The 11,910-nt window shown below is 39.5% G+C and overlaps 1 protein-coding gene across 1 annotated transcript; it reads right to left on the bottom strand.

Annotated features, from left to right (window-relative positions):
* Positions 1-9,616: 9,616 nt before the first annotated feature.
* Positions 9,617-11,883, bottom strand: PLK2 (polo like kinase 2). The gene is made up of 5 exons (XM_006751725.2): positions 11,651-11,883; positions 11,167-11,407; positions 10,917-11,046; positions 10,544-10,654; positions 9,617-10,409 (listed from the first exon to the last, which is right to left on the bottom strand). Exons 1-5 carry the CDS (start codon positions 11,694-11,696, stop codon positions 10,218-10,220), a joined length of 720 nt encoding a protein of 239 aa, XP_006751788.2. The 5' UTR covers positions 11,697-11,883; the 3' UTR covers positions 9,617-10,217.
* Positions 11,884-11,910: the final 27 nt, after the last annotated feature.

Below are 11,910 nucleotides of genomic sequence, written 5' to 3'. Positions count from 1 at the left end.
CTTTGTGGGGTAGGTTCTCCGCAGGAGGCGGCATAGGGAGGAGGATGCTTTATAACTTCTACAACTCCACTCTTCAGTATCAAGAACTATCAGCGTGCTCTCTTCCAAACCCAAAATGTCTTTTGCAAACTGTAGTGGACGTGGACTAAAATTTATTTCAAAGCATTTCCATTCTATCATTATAAAGATAGAGATATGTAAAAGCCAACCATATGCCACTTTTTGTTATCTGGAGATAGAAGATCTGCATTGCAGTTAAACTAGCTATGTGGCCATCCACTTGATTCCTGGGCCATAAATTTCTCTCTTTATTTATTTATTTTTTTTTTAAAGATTTTATTTATTTATTTGACAGAGAGACACAGCGAGAGAGGGAACACAAGCAGGGGGAGTGGGAGAGGGAGAAGCAGGCTTCCTGCTGAGCAGGGAGCCCGATGTGGGGCTCGATCCCAGGACCCTGGGATCCTGACCCGAGCCGAAGGCAGACGCTTAACGACTGAGCCACCCAGGCGCCCCTAAATTTCTCTCTTTAAAGGGAAAACTTTCTTACTCAATAAACATGTGAAAAAGATATCTAAGGGCTCTGGAACTATGATGTCAGAGGTGGTGCCAAATTCCTTGTTTCCCTAAAGATCGTCCGACCAGCATAAGGTTCAGGGCTTTTTGTCCCAACCTATCTGACAGGCTCAAGATCTTTTAAAAGTCAATTTGGGTTATCAAGGACAATTACTACATACATTGACAAACCATGTTCCAAAGAATATTCAAAGTTAATTCAAAAAACATAGTGTACCAGGACAAGTAAGTTTGGAAAAAAAATTTTTTTAATACTTTTATTTTTTTAAGATTTTATTTATTTGAGAGAGAGAGAGACCAAGAGAGTGCATGCACAAGCAGGGGGAGGGGCGGAAGGAGAAGCACTCCCACTGAGCAGGAGCCCCACAAAGTGCTCCATCCCAGGACCCTGGGATCCATGACCTGAGCTGAAGGCAGATGTTTAACCAACCGAGCCACCCAGGTGCCCCTGAAAAAATTTTTATATGCTATTCCTCTCTGGATATTCACAATGCAGATATAGCATATTAGTTCCAGAGAAGTCTTGACTTAAAAAAATCTATTTACATTTATTTAACCTAGTATTTCCCAAAACAATTTGCCAGCGAAGATGTTTTTCAGGGAATATTTTATGATACCAAAAGAACTGTGTGATACTAAAGAACTGGCATTCCTTAGAACAAAACTGGGAAAATTTTTTGAAGATAGTTGAAAAGGGACTGTAACAAAAAAATCAACAGAGGACTCGAAATGTGGGAAACATTACGTAACTTGCCTTCACCTTTGTCAGTCATAAGAAAGTAAATTGCTCTCCCTTTGGGGTATTATCCTTGAAATCAGATAACCACTGATTTCAATATAAAACAAAGAGGTAATATGCACAGGGAAATATTAATAAAGATAATATTAAAATGGGGAGAAAACTTATATTTTCATTTTTCCTGTTATTTGAGTGATAAGAAACGGCTTTCATTGTAGCTCAAAAATGGTCAAATATTATTAATATCATATTCAACCCAAAAGATTCTAATTCAGTTTTTATTATTTTTATTGTATGGCAGAGAAAAATTAGAAGCACTGTGTTATTCATGATTATTCAGCAAGCATTTGGCCCAGTTGTGTCAAGCTTGGTATTTCTGATTAAAATCCTGTGTTGCCTGCTATATCATATATTTTTATAATTTGTTTATTTTTGTTTTCATTTTAGCCACAAATGTTTATTTGGAGGACTGATTTTTGCCATAAATTTTATTTTATTTTACTTTTAAAGATTTTATTTATTTGAGAGAGAGCAGAGGGAGGGGCAGAGGGAGAAGCAGAGTCCCCACTGGGCAGGGAGCCCAGCATGGGGCTGATTCCAGGACCTTAAGATCATGACCTGAGCCGAAGGCAGACACTTAACCAACTGAGCCACTCAGTTGGCTTCTGGTGCCCCGTACATTTTATATTTTAAATAAAAAGTATAACTTGCCTAATTCTTTGGAGTTAACTAATTTTTCACACATGAGAACTTTGAAAATATATTAATTTACCTGTTTATGTTCAGGTCATTTTGGTTTTCATTGTTTTAGGAATGCATGAGTTTTTGAATTGCCCTATTAAAGTAAAAAAGATTACTGTTGACTACATTGTTTTAACTTGAGCACTTGTAAGGCATTTGTGTGTGTGTGTGTGTGTGTGTGTGTGTGTGTGTGTGTGTGTAGTCCTGGGAAAGGGAAGCCTGAGAGCAACATATCAGATGCCACAAAATTCAAAAGTTATTCTGTTTCTTTAATAGTCTGGGTAGGACAGTGGGATTCAAGGAAAATATAACTGCTTCAACTCAAAGTATATTATTTAGATAAAACCAAAAAGCCTGGTGCTTTTCTTGGGACTCTTTCATCACTTGCCCTTCCCTGTGACTAATCTGTATTGAGAACATTCTTTGGAGTTTAATCCTTAGTTTCTCTGCAACAAAACTGTCAGGCATATGCACAGGATAACGAGTAGAAACATGGAGGTAGGTCATCAGAGAATACATGAGGTCAAGTCCATGTGTGGCAGGCACAACTTGCTGCAGCTTCACCATATATGTTGCTTCACCTCTAATGACTGTTTCACTAACAATGTGCTAAAAGGAATGAACAGATTACCCCTACTAGCCCACAGAGTTCAGATATTTCAGGATCAGTAAAGTCTATCAGTAAGCCTGCAGGAGGACAATGGGACTACATTATGGTCACTGCGACTACAATTTATATTTGAACTAACAGTGCAAGTAAGTGAGGCATGATCTCTTGTTCCTAGTCTGCTAAACTTCCAAATTCCCCTTAATCTCAAATTTCATCATGAATTACGTGTGAGATGACTTTAGTCTCCTTATGTTGATCAAGGAAGAATCCGTGAAGAAACGAAGTCCCATATTATGGTGAAGCCCTTAGCTTAGAAAGACTTTGGTAGGTCTTCCTTTGTCTGTGTCAGAACTTACTCCTTCACTTCTCTTCAGCTCTCTGGAGCCCTTAGCAGCCACTGAAACCAGTAATAGTTAAATATCTCTGAAGGGAGCTTTTGGTGAAACACATACTTTCACCCACATCATTCAACATATACTTTATAGAAATTAAACCAACTTTTGTAATCAGAATTTGAAAATAGATAAGTCCCCTAAAAGTTTCACCTGACTACGAATAGGGCTCATATTCAAATGTACAGAGGAACCAAAGAGGTGAAGGAGTGGGGTGAGGACCATGGAGAAGGCTTGCCTCCACCAGTTGCCTCCAGTCAGCTCCAGCTAATTGTTGATATGCAGAAATGCAAATCCTTTATTGCCTAATCTTGAAGTTTTTCAAAAGAAGTTGGAAACTTTTGTTTTTATATGAAAGCTCCCAAGGATTATGTGATAACTACTTGAAAATGTTTTGAAACCCTCTGTATTCCAACCAGACATCTACTCTCTGTCAATCTCCAATCTGGGCTCTTAAATTTATCCTTAATCTTTATGTAGATTGTACCTTCCCCTTTCATTTCTACTAGCCATTGGCTCAAGTCATATCCTCAAAAGCATATTGTATGTTTGCATTAGGAATATTGACATTCACCCTCAAACACAAATTCCCAGGGAAACAGTTTGCTAATGAGATTTTTTTCTTGAGGTTGACTTTTATATTCAGAAGTGTATTTGGTTTTAAAAAAACACGGAAATTCTATGTATTTAAACTTCTATTTCTTTGCATTTTTTAAGTTTAGCTTTAAAAATCAATTCCATTTTTATGCTTCAATAAAAGATTTTAAAGAGACATTAATAAATGATCCAATTTAAAAATTAAATTCCCTTAAATCTTTTATATTACATTTATAGCATATTTGACTTCCTTTTAAAATATTTTGTTGCAGTTGTCTTTTGTATCATCAAGTATTCCCAAGTATGTAAACATCCTTATAAATTGAACAAAGTAAACTTATAGGTTTGAGAAATTCAAGTTCTCACACATTATGCTACTAAATATAAATGTCCTAAGATTTCATCTTAAAATTCTAAATCCATATGTTACTAAAATTTCACTTTTTAATTTGGATTATAGTACTAACATCGTATGTTTGTAGTACTAACATACAGTTCTTATGTTGGGCCTAATATGTAGAGATTCTTTAACAAGAAATATTAATTCCATTATTCTAATTATCTTAAATACTTATGGGGTTAATAGTAAGTGTTGTAATTAAGAGATATTTCACAAAAAAATGAAACTATTATGTCTAATCTAAACAATTTTTGTTTATAAGCTAAGCTGGCTAAAGTATCATATACAACCAGAGCTATGGAGAAAGATACTACACTACTATTGGAGATGTTGAGGGAACTTACCAAATCCTATAAATTATCAGAACATCGCTCAGAGCCCATATAGTGCATATCCCTGTGTTTGGGTCATTACCACTGCTGTGCTGTAGCTAGCCTATACAGGCTCATGAGAAGGGATAGTTAAAATCTCAGGAATTGTCCAAGCCACCAGTTATTAAACACAGCCATTATTAAAATTAAATTATATGAACTCACTATTAAATTATATTAAAAACAAAGGCAACGAATACTCAAAACATATCACTAATTATTTTACTATATTAACTTAAAAACTGTTATCCATTTCTTGAAGGTATTTATATCTACTCCAGCTGTATGGTGGAAATACTTTATAATGAGGTGCTACGGCACATCTCTTCCCAACTCCACGTTCAGTGACATCACACTGATAGCTTGAAATCAGCCAGGGTGAAAATACCTATACCACAGAAATTGGCAAACACAACAAATCAGGGCCCTCCCAACCTCCCAAAGAGCTGGTTGTTAACCAGTTCTCAGTTCACTACTAGTTAAGTCATTATCTAATTCTCTGTCTGCCCTGGCTCTCCCAGACAGCTGTCTCCCATGTTATGATTTTGCATTTCCTTACCTCTTGAAATACTTAAACATCTTCCGTGCAGTTCTAAAGTTCTTTGAAATTCACATAATCCTGAACGTTTAACATTCTTTCTGTTTAGTAGGACTACACAAATCAGGTAATAAATTGATGCCCCAGTTAAATTCTTTTCGCATGTTTGACATGATCCCAGCTTTAAAGGTTATTCTGTTACCATTTATTCCAAAGCAGTACAGAAGACAGGCATTGTTGACTTCATTTCATTTAGGCCTGTTGCCTGGTTTCTTCTAGTACTAATTTGTTATAGGCCTACAGGAGATAATTTGTTGTAACCCACATGGTCAGGTTAAAATATCTAATAATTCAGTATTTCATAGCAGAGATATCTCAGTAAATTTGTTATTTTTATCTTAACTTGGAAGTGAAGTTATTGTACTTCAATCATTAAAATCAATTTCATTTTATATATAACTGTATTATAAACTAATCCCAGGGGCAAAATCCATATATCCTATTCAATTGAATTCCAAACACTGATGAACCATGATATTAGATTCCAACACTGCATATGGGAGTTAAACTTTTTAATTTGAATTCTCTAATATAACTAAATTGTGGTAATTCAAACAAAGAGATGCTTCCCATTACTAAAGTTAGTAAGGCATAAAGAAGTACTAGAACAAAGCGTGAATCCAAGCATATATAGCCTAGACTCCCTTGCAAGTCATGAAGAAACAAAATCGAATCTACAGGTTTCTGTTTACAGAAGAGTTTATTCCAAGCCTTAGAAATATACTGACTCTGCCATGCATGGAATTGCTATAAAATACCAACACTGATTTCTTCGAGTACCTTATGAAAGAAAAAAATGTATCTTACTCATTTCTAGTCAACGCAATCTTCATTAGACTAAAATCCCTGTAATGTAAAAAAAGGTCTGATGATGATTCAAATCACAGAGACCTAAAGCCTTAATGCCCCTCACCCTGTTCTTTTCCTCCTCCAAGCTTCTACTGCCTGTCACCCTTCTGCCAAGGGAACCACAGCTCTTAGCATTTTTGTCACTTTGGGATTGAAGAGGAAGAGAAGGTAGAGATGGGTACGAAATTAATGGAAGATAAAAGAAAGAAGGAAGGTAGGTCATTCCTTGGCTGATAAAGCTCAGATGCATCCCTGCCCTTTCCCTGCTTTGTTTGGCAATATAAGACTGACCCCTGCAACTACATTTCTGGGGCTCCTTTTCCATTGGCTTCCAGTTCATTTGGTCAGTGGGAGACTGAAGGGCAAAAGGAAGGAAGTATCCAGGATATTTTGTCCCCGTTCTTTCTCAGCCAGATTTGTACAGGAGTCACCTCAAACAGTGACTATATCTGTTTCATGTTTTCAAACCCCTGGTAGGCAGTGACTGGGACTCTACTTTCTGCCAGAGACCCCCAGTTCTGAAATCTGAAGTGTGGTATTACTGCTTTCCCTCTGGGGCTCTCCAGCCACAGGAATGGTAATGGCTTCCTGGACTACTGCACCACCCCCCACCCTCCTCGGGCTCTGCCTTCCTCTTTACAACCAGTGACTTCCATTAAATTCCTTCTCTTTGGAAGTGCTACAATGATTTTTGTATTCCTGACTGGACATGACTGACACAGAGAGACCAGAAGGGGGATAATTAGTCAGGTATTTTCTTTTCTAGGTAACCAGGGTTACTGCTGTTACGGGTGTGGAAGAAGGCAGGGGAAACAGAAGAAGAAAGAGAGCAAATACTTGCTGAGCACCTTTGGTGTGCGAGTGCTTTATTATCATCTCATCTTCACAGATCGGGAAGTGGAAGCTCAGAGACGTCAGGTATTTCCCGGGATCATACTGTTAATACATGGGTTGAACAGGAACTGAACTCAGAACTGATTCCGAAGCTTTTCCACTGGAGCATGCTTCTTCCCTAACAAACATAGGGTTACATTGAGAAATCATTCTTCAAGGGCCAAGGGGACTAGATATAAAAGCAGTAAATGTCAGATAACCTGGGATCTGGGTTCCTGTCATGGCCACACTGAAGTTAGCTGAAGGTAGCTATTACTATGCATCAAAACGAGTACATCTTTAAAAATTGCCTTTTATCTCAGCCTAGACTCTGCCAGGATTTGGGCTGAACTGAGAAACATTCTTGAGGTTGGAAGGTTTTCATTAAGCACATCTGCTATTTTGGAGTTGTTTTTATGGAGTTCTGGGGGGCTTTTGTTTAGAAGAGTATAATTTATTTGGGAATTTCTTCTCCTCCTTCCCTCACTGCAAAGGTTTATCAAGACCATTATGTTTTATATAGCTGACCTCAGTACCAAAAAAAAAAAAAAAAAAAAAGCTAGGTAGAAGGGATGAAAGAGATCCACCATCCTTATGTGCTCACATCTACTCCTATGATACTACTTCAGATCTGGTTACTTCCAAATCTTGCTTTCTCCTGACATGTAGACATGTATGTCCCCCTGTTTTCTGGACCTCTTGGTGTCCTCACACAAGTCTGATTGAACATGTCCTACACTCACTCTATTTTCCTGAATATGTGGTTCTCCCTTTTATATTCCTAATTTATTTCAGTTTATTGGCCCCACAGTACAACGCGCTACCTCCCTTGACTGCTCAGCCAGTCATCCCAACCCCCACCCACTCCCTCAGACTGCAGATTCAGTCGGGTGCCAAATCCTGTTAAGATCAGCTAAGTCACTCCCAAATCTGTCTTCATTTATTCATTCATTATTTCACTGCTATATGGCAGGCCTGGGATTCAGTGCTGGGAATACTGAAATAAACCAGATGGGCCAAAGGAGATACTTCCGGTCTAACTCTCTATGCTCTTTTTCCGTTTGTCCTTTCTCACCTGGGTCCCACCATTAATCTCTTTACTGTTTGGGTTGTCTTCCTCCATCTTCTTCCCCACCCATTTTGCCTATGCCCCTAGAATGCATTTTGTAAAACTAAAATAGTAGGTCACTTTCTTCCTTAAGATCTTTCAGTAACTACACACAGCCTTCAATGCAGCCTAAATGCCTTGGCATGATACAGCGGGACACATCACATCTGTTTCTTCCAGCCTCTACCTGTGATGCTTCAGACCCACACACACACCCCTGCAAACTCTGACATCTGCATGTTATTTCCACTGCTTAGAACGTCCTTCCCTATCTCACACATCTGTTTAACTCCCATTCATTTTTCCAAACCCAGTAAGAAAGACTCTTCTTTGGAATCTATTCTCTAAGTCCACCCCATGCCTGGGGCTCCTTCCTTAGGATTCCTGTTCTTGGTTCCCACAACACCCAGTACATACCTTTATCATAATATCACGGCACACTTATCAGATTAATAGGTAAATGCACTGTCTCCTCCACTCTGATGGGACTTCCTTGAGGGCAGGGAGAGGCTCGGGTTCATTCTACATCTCCAGCGCTGGGCCCCAGATCTGCACACAGTAGATCCTCAAGAGGGAATAGGTATATATTTTATGAAAATGTGAAGTAACTTACACTGTGAAACTCACAAGGAAAGACCATTCTTATACCTTGCAAACTCCTATTTTTTCCTCTGCTCATAATAGAAACAGATCCTACTTTTGCACACCCGGCTTTCAGTATAATTATCTGGTATTCTTTTGCTATTACTATAAGCCATTTAACCAAGACTGAAGTTGTGTACGTGGGCAGAGAACCCCAGCCAGCGGAGTTGTTCTAGGACCTATGAACTATCCCTAACGAATTCCCCAGATGTGACTTTTATTAACAAAGTAGAACAGGTACAGTGTTTGTAAGAATTTTAGAAAAATGTGAAAGTACCACCCCCATTTCTACACTACTGCAGGATTCCAGTGTCCACAGAGCCTAATAGATGAGAGTACTGCTTTTCGCAGGACAGTATTTTCCTTAGTGGGATTACAGTTGGACAAGTAAGTATTTGCATCTCATACAGGTCACTGGAAATTCAGAATAACAGAATGAGCAGCTTTTTACACCCGCCCAAGAGTAGATCCCACTGCAAGAGAAAACATTCTCAGATTGGCCTCTTGGAGAATTTGATAGTATAAACGATGGGCTTAAACCATAGGTTGATTCCCTTACCATCCCTCATCCACCATGCACCCGCCAGATGGAAAATGAACTGACTTATGTACGAAGTACCTCCCAGTACTGGAATGGAGTTCTAGCGGTGCCGACAGCACTGGAAGCGTTTAGGCAGGTTTGAGCTGAGTAATACATTTAGGTGGCGCAAGGATTATAAAGCATAGAGTTTTGCCCATATTAAGATAAGCTTCCTGTACCTATTGACACATAACAGAGGTCTGTTTACACAGGATGACTCTGGCTTTCAGCTCCAAGCGAAATGAGTCTTAGGGAAATACTCCAGAGAGAAATTGGCCGTGGATTTAGTAGGAGGGCCAGATTTGGGTTGTAACAGGAATAGTATTTTTGTTATAATCATCTCTTCTCGAGCTAGATCTACCCCGAAAATGTTAGATTGTACTTCAGGTGTTAAGAATTTACTTCCTACAAACAAAAAATCAAAGATCTAACTTTCTAGAATGCTTCTATTCTCGATGTCACCCCAAAGAGTGCCAAGAGTCCATGATCAAAGAATGTTGCGATGCGGTGACGCACCATACCAAAGACAGGAGACCGCTGTTTCTGCTTTTTCATACTCTTTATTGCCAACAGTTTAAAATGGTCAACATAAAAAAAAGAAACATTTTGATAATAAATACTGCTCTTTGGGCTGTAATAAATAAAAAGTTTATTAACAAGGAATGCACTTTTCCAGCCACAAGTGTCTTCAAAAATTAACAACAACAAAAAAAATTATGTATGGCCATAGTTCACAGTTGAGTAGCCAAAAGCTGCTCCGAGGACAGCCTTTAAACAACACGGGAGCTTCCTCCCTCTTCCCTCCCCTTTGGGAAGTATATTCACAGTTCCAAGTCTTCTGTCTGAAATGCTCTCAACAGAGAGAAGAGTCAATGCACCTTTCTGCAAAATTGTCTGAAAAACCTTTTAAAACAGGTACGTCAAGGAAAACTGCATTCTGGTTCACTCTCAGATTGTCCAACGTTCAGAACTGGATGCCTCAGCCTGGTCTGGTTCCGCCTAGTCCTGCAGGCCCTCGCGGAATTGTTTTCGTACCACCACCTGTCCATCCTCTTCAACATGCTGTAGACCATCTGACTGGCTTCCCTGTAGATCTCACAGTGGAAAAGAGGAGTCCCATAGGGTCCATTCAAGAAGTCTTCTAGTTACATCTCTGTAAGAGCATGTTCAGAGCATATTCCATTCGATGTTTTAATTCTAACGAACAGCCAGACATCAGCAGGGTTGTTAGTCTGAACGTTGTAGATATCCTGTCCTCGTTGATGTAAGTGAGGAGATATTCTTCGTTTTGGCTACAGATGATTATTTTCGTATGATCATGGTAGAAATTCACCTTTCAAAAGGAAACACAGATATTAGACATCTCCAAATATTCAAGAATTAGACAAGTGTGTCCAATAATTAAGTGGCTAGATAAAAATCATTTTTTGTGACCTAAATACACACATTTCTGAAAGGCTCACTTACCTGAAAGGTGCCATCATTAAAGAGCATCATTAAGGCCTTATCAGATTTCAGCCACTGAAGGAGGTAGAGCCGAGGTCTTCGAATATCGGTAACACTAGGCAGATCTCCACCCTAGAAGAAATTGGGAGAGTAAGTGCCCATAAAAATTTTGCAGTTTCCAAGTCTTCTAGGCACATGCCTGTCCAACCTGAGCAGGCATCAGAATGGCCTGGAGATTCCTGGTCCCGCCTCCCAGAGATTCTGACTCAGCAGAGCTAGTGTAGGACATGAGCATCTGCACCTCTGACAAGCTTTGGAGCTGTGCAGATGCTACTCGTCTGTGGACTACACTTCAGATATCACTGCTCACAAGCCACATCCAGGGGGTACTTACATCCATGAGGTTCTCCTCCATGTAATGAGAGAAGTATTTGAGCACCGTCACTTGACTAATGAATTGTTCAGGGGCATCTGTTGCTTGGAAAACAGAGCATTGGCCAAGCTCTGCATAATAGTGAACTGTTCTGAAAAACAGGAACCATAGGGAGAGAAGAGAAACAAAACAGAAGCAGTTAGTCACTGTTTTTAGATTGTTAGTGCAAGACTAAAGAAGTGACAGGACTTCATTAACTGGATACACTTACTTTTTGTCTGGAAGGAGGCTCATGTGAGCACCATTGTTGAAAAGGACACCTACAGTGTGGTCTGAGAGCTGGTACCCAAAGCCGTATTTGTTAGAGTAATCGACCCATTTGGTGACCCACTGAAAGGAAGTGCTCAGCTGCTCTTTAGGAATGCAGTCAGCTTCTGGCATGTTTTCTAGACATCCTCGAAGGACTCTTGCGACTGTGTCCGCAACACTGCCCATGGTACTGTCCTCAAGGCCTGAAAAGTCAGGGAAAATTATAAAATAATTAACAATAAGACCTTAGGCTTTGGTGGCTGCTGAACTTTCCCTCCACGACTTCAAAGGACAGAAGTCTCAAAACTGTTCCTTGCCTTTTTCCAAGTCCTCTGATTTTGCCTCTTCTATGTTAAATTGGGCCACAAAACAAATGGACTCCAGTTACTTAGTATTAAGCACTGGCATTTATAGCTTCATGTAAAATGCCACTGACAGCTACTTACATTCACTGCTACTGCTGCAGCTGCCGAGAGTCCCTCGGACTATCATGCGGATAGCATCTCCAATCTGCTGCTTATTTTCTACCGCAGGTGTTCCAGATCGGGCGACTGTAGTGGTGGGTGGCTGGAGCTCCTAGAAAAGACAAGAGTTAGACAATGAGTCAAGCATCTACAATCCATTTAAGGCTGAGAATTCTAGGTTAGGGTGAGATTGTGGCAATTGCTGGGAAAGCTGATCAAAAAGCAATGGGCACAGGGCGCCT

This window comes from Leptonychotes weddellii, chromosome 7, assembly GCF_054177405.1.
Source record: "Leptonychotes weddellii isolate Sample4059 chromosome 7, ASM5417740v2, whole genome shotgun sequence".
NCBI classification, from domain to species: Eukaryota; Metazoa; Chordata; class Mammalia; order Carnivora; family Phocidae; genus Leptonychotes; species Leptonychotes weddellii.
This window is presented reverse-complemented; position numbering and strand designations above follow the sequence as displayed.